A 26,723-nucleotide genomic window follows, 5' to 3' on the forward strand; every position below is an offset into this window, starting at 1 on the left:
TTCCCAAATGGCGGGTTGCAGTCCGAAAGTGGGTCGTGGGTCCATTCTGAAAGGACTGCAAGTTAGGGGTGGGCCATATCATCTCGTTCACGATAATACCATTAAATATCATGAAAAATTCATATTGTGATATTCGCGATATTTGGACTTGTTGACATATTGATGTCACACTGTTACCCACGGCAACAACAAACATGACTGAAAGCGAAATTATCACCAACTCCGTGGTGGTTTCAAAACGAAGAGCAGCTTCAGTAGTGTGGAATAAACTGTGACTTTGTTAGGCCTGGACATCCTGAATGTTTTATGAACAGCCCCGGACTTGTCAGACTCTTTCGCCCAGAGGGAACTCATTCAGCAGCTCCTCTGGCAGCAGCACAGCGTCTCTCCCTCTCCTCTCTTGCTGTGCGCACACGGGAGTCGGTTTCGTCATGTGATTTTCTCCTAAACCTTCGGTACTGTAAACCTATGTGACGCTCACGGCTCGACAAAAAACTCCATATATGTGAGTGTGGGATAGTTGTGGTATCATAACAGCCTGTCACAGGTTACAGCCTGATGATTAGAGGAGAAATGGCAGAGCATCAAGGTCCAGGTGGAAAAAAACAACTCAGTCATTCAGACTGCTTTTGCTAAAAGAGAAGGAAATTGCCTTTTCATTTATAAATACAGATCCTAGGGTACTTTTTTTTTTTTGCATTCGGGAGCTGTTTACAGTTGTATTTTGTGGTGGATTTTATTTTGTTGAACTATTAATATTTTATACAGCATCTGAATCTCACTGAGGTACTGTTGTTGTTTACAAATTGAAGAAATCAGAGATAATTTTAGTTCAGTTTTTACTGAATATTTGAATGCAAACTGTCAGGCTGACATGTACAACTATATCTCTCATTTTGTTGCAATATTGTTTTCTTAATTAATAATAAAACATATCCTTTTTTTTTAACAAATTTGTCACATCGTCCAGAATATCATTATTGCAAAAATACCCTGAGATACTGTGTTATTATTTTAGGGCCATATCACCCACCCTTATTGAAAGTGACTTGTGTTAACCTGTCAAATTTGTCATTTTGAAGTGTGGAGAATTTCTGGCACAGAACTTTTATCTTGGAATGCAGTTTCCTGCTGTAGAGTGAGTGAGAGAACTAACAGCTACTTGACAAAGACAATAAACTAGCTAAACGACATGGCCAAATGCAAATATGACGCTGAATATACTAAAGTGTGTGGACCTTGAACTAATAACTAAGGAAGAATCTGTTGGGGACCACTGCTTAAAAACACCAAAGACACACAATTACACAAACTAAATGATCAAGGCAGCAGTAGATCAGCAGCTCTTTTGTTCAGGGAGGTAAATGACTGTTTTTGTCAATGACATCTGGCTTTGAAGAGAGCATAGATAAGTTTCACTTTCCATTCAGTTCCCCATCAGAAAGGGCTGTCTGGGCACATGTCTGAATAAATGACTCTTGAGTTACAGAGTACGAGTTGTGTGAGAATTTGTAAATGGATGTTTATAGCTTTGCTTCTATTAAACACTTAACCCTTTGACTTCAATTCATCAAGAATTTTCTGTTTTTGGACTCTTGTTGATGGAGGCATGCAAGCAAAACAAATTTTTCTTTACAAATTCAACATTAACAGGGTGAGTACATGATACACAAATGGTCCTTTGGGAGGTGAAGTATTCCTTTAAAGAAAGAAAAAAAGCAGGCAAGGTTTTTCCTTTTTGAATGTGTCATGGCACCATTTATTTATTAAAGTTATGCATAACCTTCCAACTTGATCATTGTACATATGTTGAACTTCATGACATTATTAGAATATCAGGCAGTCAGATCAGCATCGCCAACAGTAGCAGAAAGAAGCAGCGTTTCTGTCAGGAGCTGATACAGAAAGAGCGTGAGCGCTCCTTGGAGAAGAGGAGGGGGAACGGGGCGAGATACCCAAAGGCAGATGAGGAAGCATGACATATAGAGTGTGAGTGGGGATAAATAAGCATGAAAGCCACTGGGCTGTGAGGAAAAGGAGAAGGATGACACCCATAAGTGTTTACAGGGAAAAGAAGGGAGAGGGTCACACGCAAAGGAGATGAGGAGGCAGACGAGAGGCAAAGCACCCCTCACAGTGAGGAAGAGGAGGAGGAGGAGGAGGAAGAAGCAGCAAGGAAATGCAACAGGACCAGATCAGAGCCTTCAGACTCTTCATTCTAGTTAACACCACACCTAGAATTTATCTGAAATTCTAGACTTTAACACAATTCAAGAGTTTGTAACACAATGGGATCTATCCATCACCAGTGCAACTCTGGCCTCTATCAGTCTGATTATATTCCTGCCATTTCATCAGGGTACACTAGGCTAGCGTGCATGTATGCTCACACACTCACACTAACCCTGTATGACTGAAGCAGGAAAAGCAGCCAAAACGGTAACACCATGGCCAAAAGCATGCAAGCAATGTGGGAAACACTTTAAAAAAAAAAAAAAAAGAAAAAAAGAAAAAAAAAAGAAAAGAAAGAAAATAAATACATCTTGGGATAAAAAAAATCTTAATACATTATCTTAAAATTTTCCTTTTCTTGTTTTGTGTTTCATATATATATATTCTAAACACACATCTTTGTACATTTTGGTATAAGTTCTCTTTCTTGCAGGGAGGTCCGGGGGGAAAATGGGTGTTAGATGGTGGAAGGGGGGTGAGGTTTCGAGGGGCAATCCCACTTCCCTGATTGCCTTGTGCTGATGGAGGGGGGCGCGGCATCGCAAAGATGACTCCACCCTTCAAACGCTTCCGCTCACACTCAAGTCTCTCGTTCTCTGTGGCAACCGTGGGCAACGGTGATGGAAAGAAGGGGGCTCAGCAGTGAGAGGACAAGCTTATAGGATGTCCAGAAAGTCCAGGACACACGAAGTAGGAACAGACTACGAGTCGGTACTTCCTCTTTGGAACCAGAGCCAAAGGCTGCCGTACGGACTTCCACTATCTCTTATCTAGAGAGGAAAAAACGAGGCGTCAGATCAGAGAAAAAATGACACATAAGGAACTATATCATCAGCAAAAACCTGGTAATTCATATGTTGACGCTGAGCCTGAATGAGATACCTTTGCTTCCATCCGTGTCCGCTGCTGGCCTCTCCGGCCTTTGGCGTATTAGATTATTGTACTTGGCCTCAACCTCCTGCAAGAGCAACAATCAATTCACATGGTGGACCACAAAGATTGACTATCATACTATTTTTACAACAACGTATGCTGATGAGCTCATCGACTGTTACATACCTTCAGATAGTTGAGGTTGGCCTGAAGGTTTCTAAGGTGAGACAAGACCTGTCTGCTAAAAGAGGAGAGGCTGCCGGCCTGTGACGTCGAAGAAAACCTCAAGTTGATGCCAGAGTCGGCGGCGCAGCCTTGTGAGGTCCTCAGCTGCTTCCCTGTGGTTGATGCCAATATGTCATCATCTGTGCTGCTCTCCCCCGGGCCACCGTAACCCTCCAGGACTAAATACCCTGCTGAGAGAATCAAAGGAAGCCATTTAGTACTACTGTAGTGAAAAAAACGTCAGCATCAGTGAGCGACAAAGAGCAAGAAGACAGCTGCAACTTACAATGACCACTGTAAGAAACGTTTATCTGTGAGTACAATGCATTTAAATGGCTCACCATAATCTTCAGGAGAATCAAAGAAGCCTGTGTCCCCAGAGCCCAGGTCCTGAGTCGGGTCCTCTGTCTGAGAGTTGTTCTTCTCTGAGCCATTATGGACCATCACCCGTGCGCGACTGTCTACAGGGGTCCGCAGAGAGGTGGTCCTTAGGAGACGTGCCCCCGTGGAGCGTTTGGTTTGCTCCACAGCCTCCTGGGACATCAGCTGGGTCACCAACACCTGCTTTAATGCTGCCACTGAGCAACAGATAAGACGTACAGGTTTATGATTTTTACATACACACATACATTATCTATGTATATTTGAATAATTGAGTCGTCTGTTGCGGTGCTTACATGTTTTCAGTGCTTCGTCTGCTCTAGAGGGAAACATGTTGAAAGAGTCTCCTTCTTTGCCATCTTCAGCCACTTGGTAAGGAGGCTCTGGGTCCACGAAACCTTCCTCCTCCTCCTCTTCCTCTGCCTTTACGCCCTCAAAGGGATTGTTACCAGGTAGAGAACTCTGCGTCACACTTCTCGGGGCTGGACTGCTCTCTTTATCTTGAGGGGGAGTAATTGCACAAGGATTATCTAAACAGTTGAGATTACGGTAGAATATTTATAGTAAAACGGGGGGGAAACATGTTTCTCCAGCTACCTGTGGACTGGGTGCTGCCGGTGGATGTGCGGTCTGGGTCTCGACTCAGCCTGGAAACGCCCGTCGTGATGATCTCCACACCGTCTCTCTCCCCACTGGCACACAAGCAACGTCTGATGTTAGTAACAAGCTCAAACCCTGAGAACCATCTCATCAAATTAGGCAGGTGATCAAACAACATACTCAGTCTGAGGTAAAGGTATGACGCTGTGAGGTTTCACTTTCATGGCGTCAGCCCTCTGGGTGATTAGACGCTGCCACCTTGTGAAAGGAAAATAAACGGTTATCAGCACATCTAATGACGGCAGCAATAAAATTCAATTAATCAATCAAAAGGTACGTGGACTTACGTTCTCTGATCTGAGACTGTGGGTGCCATCAGCTCGTAGATCTGGGCTCCGTTGTCAGACATGGATAGGACGAAAAAGGACTTGTTGTCTGGCGGGAAAGAGCATGGACAGAAGGTTTGGGGTGAGATTATCACTACACTGCCCTACATGCATGAAGCCACAGACTTCCTGATAAAAATCTGAGTGCAATATCCCAGTCTTTTGTGCTGCGTTTAGTTGCCATTGCAATGACAAGAATAGTGAAGGGGTTCTTTGTTGCTTCTTAAAACGATTTGCTCTCATCCCTCATTATAGTAAAATGCAAAACAGATAACAGATTGCGTGTTAACGGACCTGTGGCCACAGAGCGCACCAGCACAGTATTGAGTTTGATGATGGGGCTGAAGATCTGTTTGGTGTCTGCAGTGCCTGCCAGGTTTTTACTGTGACACTTCAGGATTAGACGCTCATCTTGTTTCTGCAGCAGAACCAGGATGTCCTCCAGGAGGAGTGTGTACAACTCTGAGAGGAGACAAAGAGGATTCTTGTGTTTAGTTCTTGGCAGCGACATCAAAGTTTAATTCCAGTCAAACTCATATAATATGCTGACTACACACCAATAGTCTTGTCCTTGTTCACTTTCCATGACAGTGGTCCCTCATGCACCATCGTTCTCTTGGTTAGATCCAAGTTCTGAGGGAAGGTAGGATGGGAAAATAAATTTAAAGCTTATAAGTACTCGCTACAGGTCCATTGAGCCATTTCCACACAGGACCACCTTTCTACAGAGCAGATATTTCAAACAGCGTATGTGGGTGTACAACAAGTGAGTGTGCTTTAACTGAAGCTAAAAGGGCCGTGTAGATAACTCACCTTTAGCTCCAGGATCATGGCGTTGTCTGTCTGCTTTAGAGAGGAGAGGTCCAATCTTCTCTGATAGTCCTCCAACCTCTAGAGGAAGGACAGAGAGAAATAGAGAAAGAGGGATAAAGTGAGCACTCTTTAAAAAAGGAAGCCACTGCCTGGGGAGCAAAGACGATAGTGAAAAAATAAATTGCGGTTGAGCGGGGGGGAAAAAGGAAGGACTTAGGATGAGACTGAAGGGGAAGAAGAGAAAAGTCTAGGGGATGGCATGAAATGGAAAGGAGATTTTAAAAAACATCCTACCTGCTTGTCCTCGGATTCCTTCACAGCCTGGTTGACGTGATTGAGGATCTTTCTACAGCAGTCTGCTGCCTGCTTCACTTTGTCCTTCTCTGCTGCGTTGTCTGAAAGATATTGTGACATCAAATAAGAAGTAAGGCCTCCTTAGTTCTGCAGGGGGCTGTCCGGCAAATTGATATTTCCTCTGCCCATTAACACACCATCATTCTCAAAAATTATGATAAAGCAGGGGGGCATTATGATCCCGTAATAGCTGGTTATACTTTATCGTTACTGCATTCTCTCTGTGTGAGACCCAAACCCCAGCCAAGACTAAAATGATGGACCAAATAATGGGTAAGACATTTCCCAAAATGTGCACTGCCGCTCCAGGACCATTAAAATGCTAATCTCTCCATTTGTCTCTGTAATTCACTAATGGCTGGCATGTTGCCACACAGAACCTTGCTTAAGACTTCATTTGGTTCATTTTTACCCACTTTCTTCTATCTCAAGAGTTTCCATTTTAGCTACTGTATTATATTACATTCCCAATATACAATTCAAACAAGGTATTATTCCTGTATTACCCGCTTCCATGGTTACTCGCAACACGGGTAAATTAGTTTCCATACTGAATTAATTGCCTCGGAGGATCTAATTGATTTCAGGATCACCAAAGAGAAAGGCTGGATACCATAATTTAACTCTACTCATGGAGGTCACGTGCAGAGGTGCTGCAGCAGTGCAGGGAAAAAAAAATTTGGAGCAAGAATTAATTTCTAGTCAGTTCAGGAGAGTCTAAAATGGTGTGCAGTAGTGGGAAGACTAAGTATAATAGTGGTTTGAAGCTGTCATTTTTAAAAATAGATCACAATTCCTCTCCCTGTGACAGAGTCGGTGATTGACTAAGTATTCGTGACTGAGTGGAACAGACTCTGAAGTGCTCCACTCAGTCTCTGCAGGAGAGGGATCAGTTTTTGTTCCTCCATAAACTGTAAGTGGTTTGTATGAATGTGAAAATCAGTTTTGTGGCTCCTCCTGCAGGCGTGTTGACATCAAACATTAGACTTCATGTTTGTCCACAGCCAGAACAGGTGGATGGCAGATGTTTCATTGTATGTTTTAATCACATTAAGTGTCATGCCCACCATATTCTGTTTTAAAGCTGCAGATATTCGTCCAAGGCCAGAAAATTAATACATCTGTTACGTAACCAGTATCGATAATGCTCCGATACTGTCTAAAATGTTCAATCAGGTATGGGCAGTGTTTTTAGAGGGTTAATAAAACAAATTAATCCAACTATGAATGTCTTCTGTGGTTATTCATCCATTTATCTGTGTTGAGAGCAGTCATGTTTTCATGAGCCATCATCTGAAGCCCACTGAGCATCAGTCTTACACTGGGTCGAGTACCCACCCATGAATCACTGCAAAAAAAGGTGATTCATAGGTGGTGTTTTGTTTTAATCTTATTTGCAGGTTGTGGATGAAAAAAAAAAGACATGCAGGTTGGATCGCAGATGTAAAATAAAATGTGCATTTTATGTTTGAATTTTTTAATCCTCTCTCTTTACTTTGTGTTGGCTATGTTTTCTGCACCAGCTGGAATATGACAGCTGCTTTCATCAGGTGTGTTACAAACAGGCACGTTAATTGTGCAGCTCAACGTTATAAAAATACACAAAATATATTCATTTAAATTGTATATATGGAATTACCTTCATTCTAAAATATATTATTTTAGTTTCACATACATAAAACAGCCCATAATGATCACTATAAACGTGCTAACTAAACAAATTATTCGCACATGGTTATAATAGGATTTGCTGTTTTGGGTTGGGCCATGGATTTTTTTGTCAACAGGTCAGGTCTATTCACGTAACTAATTGATCATAGCAGGGCGGGGCGGGTGCAGTTTGCCCCTCGCATTTCCGATTTGAAGCAGATCTTGAAAATCAGACGCATGCAGGACTCTGCTGACACAACATGTATCCCATGATGCACTAGGTTGAGTCTCTCGACGAATCAGAGGCTGTGTTGCTGTGACATTAATATCTTCCTAGTATCAGTAGATTTGTGCAGTTTCTGCAACAACTGAAAAGAGTAAAATATCCTGAGTGTAATAAATAAAGTGTAGATTGTCCCTTGTGCACTTGTATAGTTTTGTAGAGCATTATGCATATCTTACAGACTTTATTTTTGGGGGGGGTTTGCCTTTAGAACAGAGCGAGACAGAATGAGACAGAGAGCGGGGAGGTCACATGCAGCAGATGGTTGCAAGCCGGACTCGATCCTGCGACCGCTGCAGCAAGGCATCACCTCTGCCGGCACTATCCACTACGCTACTGACGCCCCAACTTTATTTGGCTTCTTGACGTAGAAATGGGTTACTGCTATAAAGCTGTTAAATTTTGTTATTAATTGCATTGGCATGGGATCGGTACTCGGTATTGAAACAGTATTGAAAAGGAAAAAATGGCAACGAAACATCTCTGAAAAATGAATCAGCAACAATCTTGATAATTGATGAAGTGATTTTTTAAAATAAAAATCCCTCGCTCTAAACTTAAATGTGAATACTGGCTAGTTTCTCAGTCTTCTGGGGGACATTTGAAGACACTGGACTTTGGGACCTTGTGGGGAATTTCATATTATGGAACAAATAAATCAAGACAATACTTGTTAGACTAAACCAAAATGAAACTGATCATTAGTTGCAGCTATTCTATAATCATTCATGCAGGACCGTGTACTAAAATAATCATGTGCACCAACATTAACAAATAACTGCAAACTGCTGTGAAGAACCTGTGACTGGTAAGGCAACACTACAGCACCTGTGTACTTGGCGATGTTGTCTAGTAGCAGGGGGTACTTGGTGAGACGCAGCATCTCTACGGGAATGATGTCCTTAAGCTGCAGTCGGCGACACAGTCTGTTGCTCTCTGCCTCCTGCAAAGCAATAACAAGGAAAAAACGATACAAGATGGGTGAACTTAAGCTGTCGGCAAACAGCCAAATACATCTGTGAACAAGTATGAATGTTGACTGAGCAGGACTAAATGTAAACTCAGTTTATGCTCAGGGAGGTGACATTTTAGCTGAATTTCTTGAATTAAACAGATGTATGTATTGCTTGTTTAAACCCTCTGCATGACACACTCTGAGCATTCAATCAGTAAATTGGCTAAATAAATACTTTAGAGATTAAAACAGTTTTTGAGGCATAATGACAGTACCTGGATGAATGAAGTAAACCGCGAGTCTTTCTTCTGCTTGCTCTTGATGATCTCTAGAGCAAAAGGCTGGTTGCTGCAAAACGTCCCCACTGCCTGCTTGATCTTCTCCTCCTCTCCACCGCTGAACTGTTACCACCCGACCCAAGACAGGACAGAGCAGAGATGGACAGAGACGGTTATCAGTCACTCGGTCGATCTGGGTCAGGGGCAGTTGCCATGGAAATGTCTAGTATTTAACCACCACAATGAGCACCAACTCCCAGAAGGGGGCCAGGCTTAAGTCCTCATAGCAGGGACGGCTTAAGTTTAAATGTAGACTAGATCAATGCTCGGACCCTCAGGGGACCGTTTACCCTACTTATCCCCCATAGAGACATTTCAGACAAGGCTGCCAGCTAATAAGCAGCTAACTCGCATTTAATGTATCACACATGATATCAAGATGCGGAGATGTCAGCCAAATCTAGGGCATTGTCTGACATAACCATTTGCTGAGAAACAGGCTTCCATTTCACGCGCTTGCTTCCATTCTGATTACATTTCTTGGCAGAGTTGTTCTTTTGTGTCACGTAACATTTTGTCTTCCAGCACTTGGGGGGAGGATTTAGGACTTAACGTTAACCCCTTCTCTGTCCTAACCTGCACACAACCGTTTTCATGTATATATGACATTTCAAAATTAACCATTGAGGCCAAGGAAAGCAATCTCATGCCAACACCCACATTTTTTTTCTTGCTGTAAAGCAATTTCGGGTAACAGTTCAATTTCTTTGTGCACAATACGTTTTTTTCCCACCACATCAGTCATCTTGAAATTTATTCAATATAAGAAAATGTTTGAAAGAGGAAATACAATTTCAGCCTGAGAATTGTACTCACCCAAGAGAGCAAGTCGTCTCCTATCTGATCAATTACTGAAGACTCATTTCTCTTCCGAACGGCTGCCATTTGCTCCAGTATTGAAACTGAAATTCAAAGGAGAGGCACCAATGGGCAGTGAGAGTGTGTGTCTGTGTGTCTGTGTGTGTGTGTGTGTGTGTGTGTGTGTGTGTGTGAAAGATAAAAATGAATAATACAACATGAAAATACGAGGGTGCTGTGTGTATTGCTGTTGTAGTTCATTTTACTTAAAACTTTATTTTGATTCTCAAAACTACTTTGAGGTTTTTTTTTTTCCACTGTGTCTTAATGGTTTGATTTCTGATGGATTTCAAGATGTGTGTATGTTCATGTGTTTGTGTACCATGCAGCTGTAGAATCTCCTCCAGGTTAGTGAAGATGTTCTTAATGTCAGCAGGAGGCAGGATGGCCTCTTTGGAGAGCTTCTGATAGAAAATGTGGTCCAAAACTTTCAGCATCCGTACATGTGCACGCTCTGTGTAGAACAGCTCTGCAGACACAATGTAAGATGTTAATTCAAAATGGCAGATCATTTGCACAGCTCAACATGATGTACATTCGACAGCAACTTGGGTTGGATCCCAGCAGATGCTCTGCTACTGCATCTCACTCTTCTCCCCTCTACTCGCTATATCCTAAAACACAGCAGTATTTTTTAAAGACACTGAGTGGGAACCTTTTTATATCCAGTGAAAATACAGCTGGCTTTAATAAAGTGGCATATTAAGTGAAGGGGTTAGCCATGTCCTCACCGTTAATAACTTCCTGTCTCTTGATTTCCTGAGGCCTGAGACCCGCTAGGACCTCTCGCCCCACCAGCTGCTGCCAGTTTGGAGGGTCATGCTCGGAGTCTGTTCCCTGGTCGTCCTCACTCTGGACATCAGCTGCACCCAGTCCCTCGAGCCTAGGGCAAGATAAAAAGTTAGCATTTCATGTAGGTACTTAAATTCCACCACTGCTTATCACAACTTCTTAGGGTGCTTTCACACCTGAGCTTTTTGGTCCAGTTTAACCGAACCCCAGAGCATTTCGCTGGATAGTCCAATTCATTTGGGGTGACACGAAGGCTGTCAATCAAACGCTTGCAGCAGACCAAACAACCAAACGGTTAGTCTCAGTCAGCTTCCAAGCTACAGGGTTTTATGGTAGCAAATGATGATGTGATTTTAGCACGACTTCAAAAGTTAAACTACAAATAAATCCATCTGCTGATTCTGAAATCTGACCATGATCTTATAATTGATCTGCATTTGCATATACCCTATTTATGCACACAAACACACATATGCAGCGTGGGTATTTCCACAGATTAATATGCCAAAAGCTGTTAAAACTGCTGTGCTTGTATCTGACTCCGTGTAGGCTACTTTGTTAGTTCATTAAGTCCATTAAAAAGTGTGTGTCAGCAATCCCACAGTAATAAGACCAGAATAATATGTGGTCAATTTGCAGCCTAATAATACGTATAGGTATTAATAATACGTATCAGTTATTTCTTTGTGGGCTCTTTGTAACACCAAAGAACATTAATATCCACATCATAAGCTTCAAAGTGCGGTATAAACTTCAGTCAGTCAACAGAATTTGATTTCCCCATGTGGGTCCTGATGACAAAGGATGGCAATCACCAAAACTGTCCAATCAACGAGTTTCCTTTCAGTCTGTACAAATTCATTTTTATTTGTCTTGGTTTGTTTGTAAATGAGTTCCCCTTGCTCCGCCTCAAAATAACTGAAGTCCAGGTGTGAAATCACACCTAGTTTTTAGATGATTTTAAATCTAAAATTGATCACGTTTCCTCACCTTCTTATGGCCTTTGGTGTTCCCTCGTGGACTCTACAAAAACAATAACAGTAAAATCAATGTGAAAATTAATATTCTCTGCACAAGGAAGCAAAATGTTACTGCAAATGTGACTATAAATGCACCTGTCGCTTTCTCTGTCATCCTCTTGCAGCTGGTCGAGGCTGTAAAGGTCAAAGTGCGAAGCAGGGTATGACAACCCATCAAGAGTGTCGGACTGAAGGCCATCACTCAGCCTGGAAGGGCCTGAGGTTGGAGTCCCACCTGAGAGACAAGTTATAAGTTATTATAACGACAATCGCCTCCACCGGTTTTCCCTCCTACTAATGTGATTAGTTTCGTCGGTCAGTAGCTCACCCATATCAGTGTCTCGGCTTGTGTCCGAGCTATAGGTGGCGCTGTTTGGGGATGAGGTGTTGAGAGACATGGAGTGTGTGAGTTCAGAGCCCTCGCTTGATTGGCTGCCTCTTAGACGACCAGCTTCCATGTGATCACTCGCTCCCAGTGTGGGCTGAGACAACTGTTTCTGCGGCCTGGGGCGACCATCCAAGGCTTTACCCACTGAATACAGAGAAATGTGGTGTCAAAACTTGATGAACCTTTGATGTTCCCTTGTGGACTCAACAAAACCCAAGTAGGGTAATAATTTGTCTTATTCAAAAGTTCTAACTCACCTGATGCTGCTTCGATGCGGCTGGGCCGACGCTGAGGTCCAAGAATACTGGGAAATCTGGGTTTCTTCACCTTCTCTTCTCCTTCCTTTTCTGTCTTGATGCTTTTCTGTATGTAATCAAATAAACAAGAGAGGTGTCAGGTAGATGATAAAGGGAGAGAGAGAAGGGCAAAGGCGGAAAAAGAAATCTTACGTACCTTAATCTTGGGAAGGAAGTTGATCCTGACCCGTTTGGACTCCAGACTGCGAGGTTCCTTGACCCTCACACCAAGGTGCTTCATGTATGTATAGATGACATACTGCATTGTAGTGCTGAGCAAAAACAAAAGTGACAACTCCCGAGTTAAGTCGCGCTACTCTGAATTCAAACCGACAAAACAATTTCGAAGGGAAGTGTCCATATTGTGACTTGCACCATATGTCATACCAGTCCTTCTCGTACAATTTCTACACAAACCATCTGGGGTGTGCTGCGACCATATGGCATTTCAAACAAGACTGTTTCAATCAGTCACACTTTTGAATTATTTAATATAAACACACTGCATAAATTACGTGTTTTCTTTAAGAGACTGCCCAAGTGCTTAATTTGTAAACTGTGGGGGATGCAGAATGGGGTTTAGATGACACCAATATGTTATGTGTTCTTGGCTGGAACATCAAAGGCAATAAATTTAAGGTTAAAAAAAATGACTACCACTGTTGGATAATACTCATTTAGCACAGGATGTTTTTAAATAATTAGTTTAAAGGAGTCAAAAAGTCTAATAAAGTAATAGTTTCTTTTAGATTACTGTGAGACACATGACAAACACAGATGGTTCAAGGGGCCATGAGAGGCCCTGAAGTCCTAAACGATTTGCGTCATATGCTTTAAGAAATACTCTTCATACCAATCAACCACATGCTCCACAATATAAGTCTGCTTACCATTTCTCTTCCTCTGTGGTCTGAGTTGTTAACCTATAATCAATACAAAGGAAACAAACCGTCTGAGTGGCTGATGATGGTTAGAAACATGAGATATGTGTGCATGCGAGCAACATATGTCTGTATGCATGGCATGTGTGTCATGTAACTGTGTGTGCTACTTACAGGATATCCTCTATCTTGGTGATGATGTTCTCAGCATAAGAGCGCTCTCGCTCCAGAGTGACACGGTCTCTGACTCTCTCTTGGTCCAGTCTGGCCAGCTCTACTTCAGCCACCGTTAGGCCCATACTGCGCTTTTGCCTACATGAGTCATACACTGTGGTTAGGTAGATATTGCCTTTTTTCATTAGCTTGTTATGACAACCAAATTCTCAAGTTCTGCTCTTAATCAGAGCCTACCACACCGAGGAAATAAAATTCAGAGCTGACAAGTGTACCTGAAATCCTCCAGGTTCTTCTGGATGTCAGGGAGCAGAGAGTCCTGCAGTGTTTGTACATGTTGCCTGTTTATTTCCTCTGGGATCAGCTCTGTCCGCCGCCGGTCTGCAAACACACGCACACACACTCACATATACTGTACACCAAGTCTCTAACAGGATTATGTTGAGTGCGCGCTAAATATGTGCTGTTAAGGTTTAGCAATACTTTCCAAACCATCAGAGCATTTGATTTCTTAACACCTTAGTCGGGAGTGTGCATGGCTTACAGGGGCTGTATAATGAGGATGGCCAAGTGGATGAAGTGAGCCAACAGCAGGACAAAAGGTGACCGTAACAAAAAAATTGCCTCCTCAAAATGACACTGGGCAGACGACCAAATGTAGCAAAAGCACAGTGTAAAACACTTACCGAGATCAGTAGAGATGGATTCAGGAACAGCAACTTTTAAATTCTGGAAAAAAGACAAAACATAAGTAGTTTATACCTCATTAAAAAATTGGAACAAAAAAAAATTGTGACTGAACTCCTGTCCAGCACGTCCAAAAAACCCCTTTCAGATGATATTAAATATCAGTGCTGATCATAAATCAACGCGCTCATAATCACGTCATTACCTCTGCATGATGTAATGCTTGCATGGGACTAGTATTACCTGGGGGCCTCTAGTAATTTGTCATCTCTGTGGCGGTGGCCTGTGATCTTAATCCCCCATGAATCTGCCGTAATTTGTCGAGTAAAAATTCCAGCGTGATTTATCTGCCATATTTTGCCAAACACAGAGCTTGTGTGATAACATTAGTCCTGTACGAACCGGCCTTGGGGTCATATTTGGGTTCTTGTTTTCTCCATGCCTCTTTCCCAGCTGGGAATTATGGTGGCTGCGTTGGCAATTATAAATGAATGCTTTGATAACATTTTGGGTGCAGGAGGCTCATCTCACTACACAGCATGGAGAGCCATTCTCAGAGAGACCAAAGCCAAATCCATCGGAAGAGAAAGAATCTCAAATGATGATGAGATGGATGACATGCGGACAGTGTGTGGCAGAGTTGGGGTTGTTTATTTAACCACATTTAAAAGAAAGAAAGGAGGTTAACACTGCACATCAGCGCTAGTGGTGCTGGGTGGTGTTTCTACCTTGTGTAGAGTGGAGTTACAAGTGACTGTGTGCATCATATCCAGGGAGTTAAAAACATGTTTTGTCTAAAAATTTCATCATGGTTTTCCAGATTAAAGTTTGTGCTTTGGATTTAAAAACAACAATAACAGATGTTTGGCGCTGTCCTTTGTGTAAATAGTGTGATTTTGACAATGCGGTGACATGCAACATTTCACCCGCTTTGTCAAAATCTAATCAGTGACGGACTGTGTGCACAGATGGATGAACATTGGATGAGTGTGCCCTGTAGCGCTGCCCATATTTCACAGTGGGGAGCAAAAACTGTACTTACCGCTCCACGGTCAATGAAGAAGGTGTGGAGATCCATGAACACCCGTCTGGTCTCTTTGGAGTTGGTCTGCTTATAGAAGTCAGCATAGAGGTAGCACAGCTGAGGACATAAGAGTATGATTAATTACAATAAAAAAACAGTGAGCAGTAGTGTCTGCTATGCTGCATTTTAACAGGAAATGAATACATAAAACATTTTAACGAGGGATGAAGGAAGAGGGTCTTACCACAGGAGCAGGGTCGAACTGAGAGATGACATGGTGAAGGAAGGCTGCGAGGTGGGCAGGACGAGACTTGAGCTGCTCAATACTGTTAAAGCTGTTACACTGGCCATTTGTCTGCAACAAAATCGGTACAATAGTTAGCACCAGTTTGAGCTTGAAAAATTTTGAAAAGGACAGCTGTGTTTAGGGTTATGATTGACAAAGATGTTAAGATTGCCCTGTGGTAAAATACCTGCTCCTGGTCTGAATCAAAATAGTCGTCCTCAGCTCCAATGATTTGTGAGACGAGGCGGGAGGAAGAGGGACTGCTGACTGTGGTAGGGGACAGAGAGTCCTGAGGAAAAGACAGGAGTGCATTGTAAAATTAGTGTTTTTTAAAAAGCATCTGGCCATTTGTAACCCAACTGATCTGGGGTATACTTCCACTGACAGAAATTCATCCACATGCAATATAATCTATGACAAACAAACCCAGTTAAACCAGGAAAGGAAGGGAATAAGTACATTTCTTAGGCAGAACTGGCCAAGGTGCAAAGAGTATAGTTACCAGGTCAGTGGCATCCTCCCCCTCTGGAGAGTGGCAGGAGTTGAAGCTGTTCCTGGGTGTGCTCTTTGGGCTGGGACAGGATGACTCTCTTGAGTAAAGATTCTCTGGAGATCCAGGTCCAAACCCACGCGATATCTGGAAGTGGGATGGAACACAACATTACACAATCTATTGCCAAACTGTTGCCGGATAATTTATTCTGTCAGTTATCATAAATGGCCGACAGTGATTTGAATGCAGAATCAATACATACACTTCCTGTGCTTGCACTGATGTTGTCTAGATCTAAACTTGCCAAGGCTGAGCGCTGCTAATTAAGACTATAATTTCAATTCAGCACAAGGCCATTAAGTGTAACTAGTCTTTGAATCAACTTTCAAAATGAAGTTCAGAGGGAAACTTAAATTATGTTGGCTGGCGTTGCTGACAACTTACAGGAGTGCTGCTCCAGGACAGGTCTGTACTGTTGTCTCCCTTAGAGGGAGTGTGCTCTGTCTCAAACATGCTACCATCATCTGCATCACCACCTGGAACAGCCTCCTGCGGATTCATGTAAACACAAGATTTGTTATTAATTATGAACAACCTTATTACATAACAACAAGATCCACAACGTCCAGAATAAAACATGTTTTAAGACAGACAAGCTAAGAGGAGGCTACACTGGTAAAAATTACTAAATGTGTCATAAAACATGACTTTTTAAAATTGAAACTCATATGCTGACAAACAATGTTCAGTGAATGATGTGTATAAAATAAGCTGTCACACAGACACAATAGAACGGCTTCCCACAGAGAAAGCCAAAAGCCTAATCCTCTGATAAGATTAGGATTAATGTTTGTCTGGAGCGATCCCTAAACGCGCTACACAAAATTATACAGCTTGGATGTTGCTGGTAGATCAGTGTCCCGACACACCCAATTGTGTATGCACGTACGTGGAGGTACTTAGTTAGTTAGGGAGGTTATCTGCTTTACCTGTGTTGCCCCAGTGGCCTTGAAGAGCTGACCCTGCAGCTGAGGAATGTGTTTCTTAGCTTCCTGGATGTCTTTCAGTAGTTTGGGGGAGGGGTTCCTGCTGTACTCCTCCTTCATGGCCTTTATAGCAGAAGGGAATCAAAACAAGCAGTCAGGACCAGTAGTATGCCATTGTTTGTGTGCTATCAGGCAAGTAAAACATGTAAAATGTTGACTCTGGTGCGAACAATGGGATGTCTCAATTTCCTGCATGAAAAACAGCAGTCTTATCAAGTGTACACATACAACCTGCCTCCTACCCACAGTGATGTTCTGTTTAAAAATGGATGAGAGCTGATCCTTTCATTTTCAGCACAGATAATACCACAACACTCCATGCGAGGGTTTAAATATTCACAACTGTGCAATAACGGGTGCAAATCACCTCCCTACTGCAAACACCTACCAAGCAAACAGGATTTCAATAGAGAGAAGTGAGTGGCAGTGATTGTTATGCTAACCTGCAGCTCCTGCTGCTCTTTTGAGAGCATCTTTTGCAACATGTCAACCCTCTGGCTGCAGACACTGCTATTCTCATCCTGTGGGGAAAACGAAAAGGAAAGTTGAAAAGCATATGGAGAAACTGTGCGTGCATTAGACTACAGATGAGAAGCATTCAAGCAAACAGCATACAGAAAATTTGTGAGAAAAGATGAAATATGGAGAGGCCGAGAAGAGAAAGAAATAAATAACCCAGGTGAAAACCTCAAAGAGGATGAGGATGGAGGATGAAGAAGGAAGGCAGGTTTGTGGAAAAAGTGCAACAGAAGTAACGAATGGCTTTAGTACCCATGGTGATTGTGTGGAGGAGAGTCGGTCCAGGGGACTGTAGGGGCGTTCTGCTGCTGGGGAGTTAGGTGATGAAATGCTAACACCCAACATTTCAGACTCTGCTTCAGACAAAGGGATCTGGGCGAGCCCTGGAGGCCGCCCCAACACTGTGAGGGCCACATAGGAGCCCGCTAGAATGAAACAAACAAAGTAAAGTGTCAGTTCTTCATAAAGGTTTATTTCTAAAATGTGGCATTTGCTAGAACACAGACAAAGGAACTTACATTTGATAAGCTTCACCACCTCAATGTGATTAGAATGTGTAACAAGGGTCCCGTTAACCTGAAAGACAGCAGTGGTACTATGATGAGTATTTGAAACAGATACTGAGTCCAAAACCTCCCATTCTGGCTCCAGCTTTGCAGTCTGACACATCTCTCCACTCCCAGATGCAGCTTCATGGAGCAGAGCTGCTGACTGACCAGAAGGTGGCAGCCTACAGCCTCTGTACTGGCCTTGGACAAGAAAACAGTGATGTTAGCAGTTTAAAGACATGGAGGCAGATGAACACAATACCTTGATGATCCTGTCTCCTGTCTGAACACCTGCCCGCATAGCAGCCCCATCTGGCAAACACAGAGGAAAAAGAGTGTTAAAGCAACACAAGAGGCGAGGAAAGAAACAGAACCAATGGAAGAATGAAATGGATGGAGGGGGGGAAAAACACATCAGACATGCTGCTTCATGGTGCTATTGTTGATATCTCTGCACAACAAATACACCATATCGCCTTGACAGAGCAGATGTTGCAAAGTGACAATTTGAGTGCTATTTTGAAAGACCATAACAGTAGTTATATTACGAGAAGGACCTGTTTCACAGCTCCACCCAAAACAAAGGGATTTAGGCATGAGACAGGTTATTATGAGATCCACGTCTGACTCTGTAGTCAGCAACATACAGCTGAAGTATTCTGTAAACCAAATACAGTTTTACTAATACACTACTTATGACGTGCATTTTGGGTTTTCGGTTTTCTATTAGTATGGAAATTTTAACTGGTGTCACTAAGAAAAGGGCATAAACTGGCCTGACCAGTTGGGCTGAATGTTTAAGGACAGGTGTGACTGGAAACTTGTAAATGATTCATCTGTATGTGATCAGATATTTGATTTTAATCTGCTTCAGAGCAACAAAAGATAAAGCTTTGCAGGGGTGACAAGCAAAAGCTTAGTTAGATTTCATCTTGCTCATTTTAAACCTAACCACAAGTATAAAGGAGGAAAGCCGCAGCAAGAAACTCCAGATACATTTTGTTTGCTTTTCAGTTCACAGCAAAATACAAAAAGAAGTTGTATAAATTATTCAGATGAAATTAAGCAGATTGCTCTTTGTGTTGAGTCGGTGATAAAAGCACAAATGGGGAGCCATACAGGGATAGTTAAACACTGCCAAGCTCTGATGACAGTGCAACAAAAGTCCTCGATCAGTTCCTTCCTCTTCTGTCTCTCTCCACTACTGTACAGACCATGTAATGTTTTTCATGACCTGATAACAGCCCACATCATCCTCTACAGACAAGTGAAGACTGCCGGGGACCACATAAGTATCCTGTCAAAGTCCCCTCTTTAAAAGACAACATGATAAAGCAGAAGCTGCAGCTGCTGCGAAACTACTGAGGAGGAAACATACAGTCAGTGGCTTCACTTCTCTAAGTGAGTGCCGGAGTGGTGGTGGTGGTTGCTGAGTCCCAATTACCCCTCACATCTGTGAGTTCAGAGCAAACTACCATGACAGTTTGATGTCAGAGCATGAAAAAGGAAGCCCATATCTCTATTACAAATGCTTAGACCAGAAGTAGTCTTTGTAACAACATCTTTTTCTTCTTCCTTTTAAGTTCGAGTCCACACCTTACCTTCTTTGACAAGCTGCACAAACACTGGGTTGTCACCACTGACAGTGAGCCCAAAGCCATTTTCATCTTTCTGGATGATTACACATCGCTGGACCAGACCTGCAAGTGAGACAGAGAGACATAACAACAGTGTCTTCAAAAGGACCAGGAAGTCACTACAGGAAATGTACTTTTAACTCACTGGAGCCAGGGCACCAAATACAATCTTTCTAAAAGAAAATATAAAAGATATATAGACTCCTCATTTAAAGTCTGTTAAAACAATACTTTCACGCCCATATGTACTTTAAAATAATTACTGATCTCTATATTTGTTCCTCCTGTTCGTACTGACTGAAGAGATTTTGTGCCCCTTCACTTAAGGCCCTGACACACTAAGCTGACGGTTCGACGTGGGTCAATGGCGGGCCGTCGGTGAGTGTCTGTCGCCCTAGTTTTTGCGGTGTGTCCCGCACTGTTGGCACCAGTCGGCCCTTACTGACTTTTTTCTGGCCGATTCAGCAAGTTGAATTGTCAAGATATTACCTGTCAGTCAGTGAAATCACTTTGATTGGCAGACTCTGAGCACAAGATGAACGGCTAAAGTTAAGAGGGCATGAGATTGAAACAAACTTGTTATATAAGGTCAGATAACTTTTTATTAGCCATTGATCTCTTTAGTAGAGATGCTTTGTAATAGTTTGTGTTATTGTTTGTTGGGCACCGTAGATGTGGTTTGTTCTTTCAACATCAGGCTGTGTTGTTAATGTGCTACTTAGCTAACCAGTATCTCGAATTCGTCCAGTCGCTCTTCTAGTTTCCCTTTTTGAATAACAAATACAGACTACCAGTGACTGCTGGTATGCGGAGTTATCCTCTCTCACACAGGCACAGAACATGCGTGTGAGTTGGCCATTGGTGTAGTCTTTGTGGTGTGTTCAAGTGCAACTTTTGGCCGAGACACAGGCGACACAAGGCGACCCAACAGAGGGCCTTTGTCGCCATTAGTTCCTTTATGTCGAATTGGTGTGTCTGGGCCTTTACACTAAAACTGGTTTGAGACATGGACATGAGAAACAATCACAACATCAAATAATGTTTTCAATGTAAAGTGCATATGGGCATGTGAGTATTGTTTTAAGACATGCTTGAAAATAACCTTTATCATATCAGGACTGTTGTCAGGATAGCATGACAACAACATCTCATAATCTAAGCATGTGCAGTAAAGACACGTTGTTCTAAGGCTGGCCAGCAAACACTTAAATGACTGTAGTTTGGACATATAAAAAAAGTTTCACATTGTCTCCTAACTCATTCGGTGATGAGACACCACCAATAGAAATAAATCCTCTTAAAAATGTAAACACCAATGATGATGGTCCTTCTGTGTGAGATGATGTCAGGCATCCCAGACATTTCTGGTTGACGACTCACAGGCCAGAAGGAGGAACGTTACTTTTCAGGTTTTTTATGAGATGTAGCATAGCATTAAGAGATAAGAGCTTATCTGATGTCTGGCTGACACTGACTAGACTTACAGGACAGTACAGACAAACACATAATGTAAATGCTCAAATAAAAATAAAAATAATGTTGTCTCATGTTATCATGAACAAGAAGTTGAGTATATTTTCCAACGCAAGCAAACTATCGTAAAAAATAGTATATTTTCTGAATAACCCAAACTGAGTGAGGTGACCTTTGAGCTGATTTCTTGTGCAGAATCAACCAGAGAGGTGAGTCGATCGATAACAGCAGTGGTGGGGTGGGGGTTGGAGTGTGGAAGGAACAGGAGCTAATACATGGAGAGAGGTTAGGGGAGGCAAAAGCCCCAGGCTAGGGGGAGGGGCAAGGAGACGGGGTTAGGTAGAGCTGAGGGAGCAGGGGGAAGGGAAAGGGGGAGAGGGCAGGGGTGTCAATGAAAGAGATGAAGCCAAATGTGTTAAAGAGCTGGTGTGAATTTGCCTCTAGATGTTGATCTTTAGCCTGTGTTTTATGCTAAACAGTATTTTAGAGATCTTTGGGCTGGTATTTAGAAACCAAAGGGGAGTGGGAGTGCTGACATAATCACTGATCAGGTTAATCCATCTAAGATAATGTATTATTCAGAGGTCTGACTGATCCGTAATCGGCTCCCTTTGCTGAAACACAAGGAAATGTACTCTAGAGAATAAACTGACCTTTAACACTCACAGAGAACCTTAGGCCCGACAATCACAAAAAGAAGGGAACCAAAATCATTAGAATACCGCACACAAAGGCCAGACTACTTTTCTTAAATCTAAAAGTTTGCTTAAAATAAGTGCTTCAAGTGCTCTTCAATGATAAAGGCTTTGTATCTGTTAATATCTTCAATTCTAAATTGGTGCAAGACCAGACGCAATGACGATAACTGGTTCAAATAGTGACCCAATGCATTTATGCTATGTTTAATATGATAGGAGAGGATTGTCTTGATAAAGTGTGTTCAGGCAGAGACTAGACATCGGCAGAAATGGGTACTTAAAGAAGTATTTCACTGCTGGAGAGATTTTTTTTTTTTTTTTTTTTTAAATGGGCTGTCTGTGCAGAAGTAAGACACAAATATTTTTAAAACTGGTCCTACATAAAAAGAGAAAACAGAGAAAAGGGGCTATGGCATTCCCTTTTGCTCAGGAGGTAGAAAACCTTCAACTACCACAATGCATTGTGCCACACGTGACCAATTAATGCTCTTGCTGGTGGATGACACAATGCCAGTTTGTCCGTTTTGACACAGGACACATTATGACGACCGACTGGTAACAAACAATCTCGAATTACAGTTAAATGTTGTTGCTGTGATAATTCATCGCATGTGAGCTCAGGCACCCGATAGAAGTCATTTTGCTGGAAATCTTAATTAAACGATGTCTGCCCTGACTGAAGACAGTTATTTAAGAAAAGGTGTCCCTGAAGATGTAAGAAGCAAGAGAGAGAACAGGGTTATTAGGACACTCTCAGGCTCCATAATGACCCTGCCAATGTGGATTCTAAAAAAAGCACTTTGTTCAGTGGGTGCTTGGCTTTACTCTAAAAGAAAGTAAATCCCCGCAAGCATGTAAGTATCATTTTCTGTGTCGGCTTAATTTCTAATCTCATTTAGATGATCATTTAACTGGAAATTTATATCAATATTAGGACCTCGCTTAAGTGTGGGATTATGGTTTAAAGTAAACTACGCGACTGCATCCTGGTAATCCAAAATATGTGTTTTAAGTAGTGTTGACCACAGCTGCTTAGGTCTTCTGCAATGGATTCCATTAGTAACCGTTTCTCAGCAAAGGATAAAGTTACTAAAACATCCATCAAACCTCCATCCATTTAAGGATTAAGATGGAAGCGATGTATTTAGATGTATAGACGAATTCGGCGAGCGATTTGTGTATGCCGCCATCTTGCGGCAGCGCCATTGCTGCGGTGATATGTGTCAGTCATCAATTCATTATGCTGTCATTGTGAACTGACTCTCTACAATGACAACATCATGAATAGCTGGATTGATATTAGACAGTGGCCTCCGGTAACTGATGAAGGTATCTTAAATGAGTACCGATATTATTATAGAAATTAATCATTTGTTTGAGAGATAAGCAGGAAAGATTAGAGTAATAGGGAGATAACAGACTGTATCATTAAACACTGTGTAATATAACGTTAGCATACGTTACGTGTGCTGACGATAGCAAGCTAGCAGAGTGACATTTAATCATTATGGACAGGCTACGTGACTAAAAACAACAACAACACGTGGTTGTGTTTTGTTTTAGGTATTCAAGAATATTTTATTGATCGCCTGGCCTCCGATGACCAGAAAAAAATTACCTGAGCTCCGGATGGGTCGGGCAGATTTTACACCGCCTTTTAGATGACGCCAGTTGTAGTCATTACCATCAAGCATAAAGACCAAACATTTGGTGAGTGGAAACACCAAAGGTCGACTGTGCATAATAATGGTAATGTATGCTTTGTGCTGTCTTTAACGATGATGCCAAACCCTGCAACAGTGCTACACTGAATGCTACACACTGCTTAGAATTTAAACTTTGTAACTGCACTGAACAATATAATAATTTAAACCATAATCCCTTTCATCACTGACATTTCAAAGTGGAGGTGAAATAATGAATTAACCACCATTTTCAAGCAAAACTGCCAAATATTCCCGAGTTACAGCTTCTCAGTTGTTAGAATTTGCTGTTTTCATTTGTTGTATTAGTAGTGAACCTATAAACCTACTATTTTCCAGTTTATGAAATGACTAAATCAAAAATAAATGCATTTTAAGACACCAACTTGGGCTTTACAAAATTGTGATGGGCCTTATAAACTATTTTCTGCTATTTTATGGACCAAATCATTGGCAGATGAAGATAATAGTTAGTTACAGCCACATGTCAGAACACATCTAGCTGCCAGGGAAGTGCAAACACGCAGAAAACGGTCTGCTAAATTATTCTAATTTAAAATGTTTACTGATATTTCCTTTTAGCATGTTGTAACAAGGCAGCTAAATCATATGATGATATATCCCAGTTAAGACGATATCTTGGCACTTATTCTGCACCCAACTAATAATGGCATGCAATCCAAACCTTCAACCATGCAGTGAAATATTATAATGATTAAAAATAAATGAAATAAATATATCTCCCCTGCTATCGCTCTTTCTACAACAAACATCTAGTAGCAATTTCACACCACAATCTGAAGCATGTATAGTTGCAGCTGTCACACCAGCCATTCCAGCAGGAGCATCTTACCACAGGACTCAGGCTTCCCCTCTGCTAGCACACTGCTGCTGCCACTCTTCTGCACCACCAGAGCTTCTGCTCACAGCCCCCACCACGCAGACCACAGCGCAGACAGCACAGCAGCAAACAAACACATGTACACAACGTACACACGCACACAAACAGAACAAGAACCAACACAAGGAAAAGGAAACACAAAACAGGAAAGAGAAAATCATGAAGGAGAAACAATCATGGGAGATGAAAAAATAATAAGGTAGTTTAATAAAATATAATGGTTTGGATAGGCAGGAGTGCAGCCACTAAAAATGAACTAGCTTGGATTTTGTTGAAAGTACTCCTTATCTCTTATCTCGTACCTTACCTCCACCCCTGTAGGTGTCACTCTAACGGTTAATTGTGACTTCAATAACACAGGGCAACTTTTCCAAACTTTGTATTCTGCATTAAAATCACAAGCCTAAGTAGTATAAGTGCAGATTAGATTTTAAAATGCACCACAATATTCATAAATTAAAAGCATGTGAGGCTTTGTGTTCCAAAAATAGTCTGGAAATACTTCAGTGGCCTTACTTAACTGGAACTGAGCCTTCACATTAGGGTTCCTGTATGCTAATAATGCAATATATTTTAGTACGATGACGACACGGCTAGTGATGCTGCCGTTACACTCAATGCATTTTCAGGTCTGTCAACACCAGAAGGTGGTTTTACAAGTTGTTGCAAAAGAGCTGCTGATAAAAAATAAACAAAACAAAGCTGCAGCCAATATCACAGGAGGAACCGGTTTTGGTCCAAGCCTTATTTTAATGTCCAGTATATTTTTGGATATTTTTAGGATATAATTACTGCACATGAATCATTTGGAAACATTTGAGTCTAAGCAGCCAGTGTTAGAATACATTTCCAGAGTATCAGACCACTCCTGCCCATCCCGAATAAACCCAAACCACTTTGAAATTATAACAGAAAAGGTGCAATCAGGAGAAAATCTGGGAAGAGATTGTTAAAGAGTTCATGCAGCTTGCAGATAACTAAAAAGGGATGAACAGAAACACAGACTAAAACCATGCAAGCATGCAAAACTTCAAGACAGACTTAAACATGAGTCATGATTAGAAGAAATATCCTATGGAAGACCTAAAGATGTAGGCCTTGATCAAATATATTAGGGATGCACCGATTGCAAAATTCCAGGCTGATACCGATACATTTTCACCTATGGTCAATACTGTTGTTCTGTTGTTGTTTATTTTGCTTTTGTTGTTATTTACTCCTACTTTTGTGCAAGTGAAAAAAATAGTTGTGATAAAAAAATTACTGAGCTGTTTTACAGTAATTCAGTCCTTCATTACACTAACTTTTAATGAGAATAAATTCAATCAAACGCATTTATAAAACAACCTTTCATATCCCCTTCTATTAGATAAAACAGCAAACAAATGCTGCTACCTGTTTTACATTGCTGTGAAAACGTCAACAAAATTCTCCCTTAAACAACTGTTTTCACTCAATTTTCTTGCCCAAAAACAAATTCTTCTATTCATAGTACAATTGAAGGTCTGCGGCAGGCCTTGCAGTAAATAGGAGGACTGCAAGGTGAGTTTACCATCCTTCTACGGCCAGTGTCAGGTAAAACTGAAACTAGGAAGATGCTGCTGGGTCCAGAGTGAATGTCTCTCAAATATCCAACTTAAAATCAACTTCACCACAATGCAGCAGCTGCTGCCAGCTTGACCACAGTGTTTTGGACTGGACTGGAGTTGGAACCAGGGTTTAGAGCATGCACCTTCAACACGCATGCTATGCGTAGAATCTGCACGGCCACAAAAAATGGGCTGTATGCAGACATCTACAAGAGGTTTATGTGGACCCTTGCGAACATAGGTGGTAGGGTTGGCTACTGTTCATAATTGAACCGATACGGTATCGGTATCTGTAATTCAGTACCGGTACCAAACGGTACCTTATTTCGGTACTTTTTAAAGTCTAAACTTCTCAGTTTCAACATTTTATTGAGAACATTTACGAACAGTGCTGCACGTTAACTTTTGTCTGCACATTTTTTTTCTCGCCATTGTTGCTGAGTCTGAGGTGCGAGTCATGCACTCTCGCTCCGCCTCCACCTCAGGTACCAAAATTTGGCACCAATTCATTTTAAGTCAATCGGTACTCGGTAGTACCGATGTGAATCGGTACCAAGTACAGAAAGTACCGAGTTTCGGTACCCAACCCTAATAGGTGGATGATGATATGTACCACGTGGA

The 26,723-nt window shown here is 41.8% G+C and overlaps 1 protein-coding gene across 4 annotated transcripts in view; it reads right to left on the reverse strand.

Moving 5' to 3' along the window:
- Positions 1-1,728: 1,728 nt before the first annotated feature.
- The window catches only part of arhgef12a (Rho guanine nucleotide exchange factor (GEF) 12a), a 45,772-nt gene continuing 20,777 nt past the window's right edge, over positions 1,729-26,723 (reverse strand). For 2 of the 4 annotated variants that reach the window (XM_049576048.1, XM_049576049.1), the window contains exons 5-42: positions 24,466-24,531; positions 19,703-19,801; positions 18,364-18,413; positions 18,072-18,129; positions 17,806-17,978; positions 17,478-17,555; positions 16,978-17,097; positions 16,433-16,537; positions 15,998-16,132; positions 15,683-15,784; positions 15,454-15,564; positions 15,228-15,326; positions 14,185-14,227; positions 13,774-13,879; positions 13,499-13,636; positions 13,334-13,366; positions 12,601-12,715; positions 12,405-12,510; positions 12,088-12,291; positions 11,856-11,994; positions 11,731-11,763; positions 10,680-10,831; positions 10,271-10,417; positions 9,907-9,992; positions 9,028-9,153; positions 8,626-8,740; positions 5,805-5,905; positions 5,511-5,588; positions 5,255-5,330; positions 4,992-5,159; positions 4,659-4,746; positions 4,492-4,569; positions 4,309-4,403; positions 4,008-4,211; positions 3,672-3,908; positions 3,292-3,521; positions 3,115-3,190; positions 1,729-3,002 (exon numbers count right to left, since the gene is read on the reverse strand). In XM_049576048.1, coding sequence (XP_049432005.1) covers positions 2,992-3,002; positions 3,115-3,190; positions 3,292-3,521; positions 3,672-3,908; positions 4,008-4,211; positions 4,309-4,403; positions 4,492-4,569; positions 4,659-4,746; positions 4,992-5,159; positions 5,255-5,330; positions 5,511-5,588; positions 5,805-5,905; positions 8,626-8,740; positions 9,028-9,153; positions 9,907-9,992; positions 10,271-10,417; positions 10,680-10,831; positions 11,731-11,763; positions 11,856-11,994; positions 12,088-12,291; positions 12,405-12,510; positions 12,601-12,715; positions 13,334-13,366; positions 13,499-13,636; positions 13,774-13,879; positions 14,185-14,227; positions 15,228-15,326; positions 15,454-15,564; positions 15,683-15,784; positions 15,998-16,132; positions 16,433-16,537; positions 16,978-17,097; positions 17,478-17,555; positions 17,806-17,978; positions 18,072-18,129; positions 18,364-18,413; positions 19,703-19,801; positions 24,466-24,531 — 4,181 coding nt within the window. In that variant the 3' untranslated portion in view covers positions 1,729-2,991. The remainder of the gene's footprint in view (positions 3,003-3,114; positions 3,191-3,291; positions 3,522-3,671; positions 3,909-4,007; positions 4,212-4,308; positions 4,404-4,491; positions 4,570-4,658; positions 4,747-4,991; positions 5,160-5,254; positions 5,331-5,510; positions 5,589-5,804; positions 5,906-8,625; positions 8,741-9,027; positions 9,154-9,906; positions 9,993-10,270; positions 10,418-10,679; positions 10,832-11,730; positions 11,764-11,855; positions 11,995-12,087; positions 12,292-12,404; positions 12,511-12,600; positions 12,716-13,333; positions 13,367-13,498; positions 13,637-13,773; positions 13,880-14,184; positions 14,228-15,227; positions 15,327-15,453; positions 15,565-15,682; positions 15,785-15,997; positions 16,133-16,432; positions 16,538-16,977; positions 17,098-17,477; positions 17,556-17,805; positions 17,979-18,071; positions 18,130-18,363; positions 18,414-19,702; positions 19,802-24,465; positions 24,532-26,723) is intronic. The other 2 variants (XM_049576050.1, XM_049576051.1) reach the window with 2 other exon arrangements.

Source organism: Epinephelus fuscoguttatus, linkage group LG5 (genome assembly GCF_011397635.1).
Source record: "Epinephelus fuscoguttatus linkage group LG5, E.fuscoguttatus.final_Chr_v1".
Classification (NCBI taxonomy): domain Eukaryota; kingdom Metazoa; phylum Chordata; class Actinopteri; order Perciformes; family Serranidae; genus Epinephelus; species Epinephelus fuscoguttatus.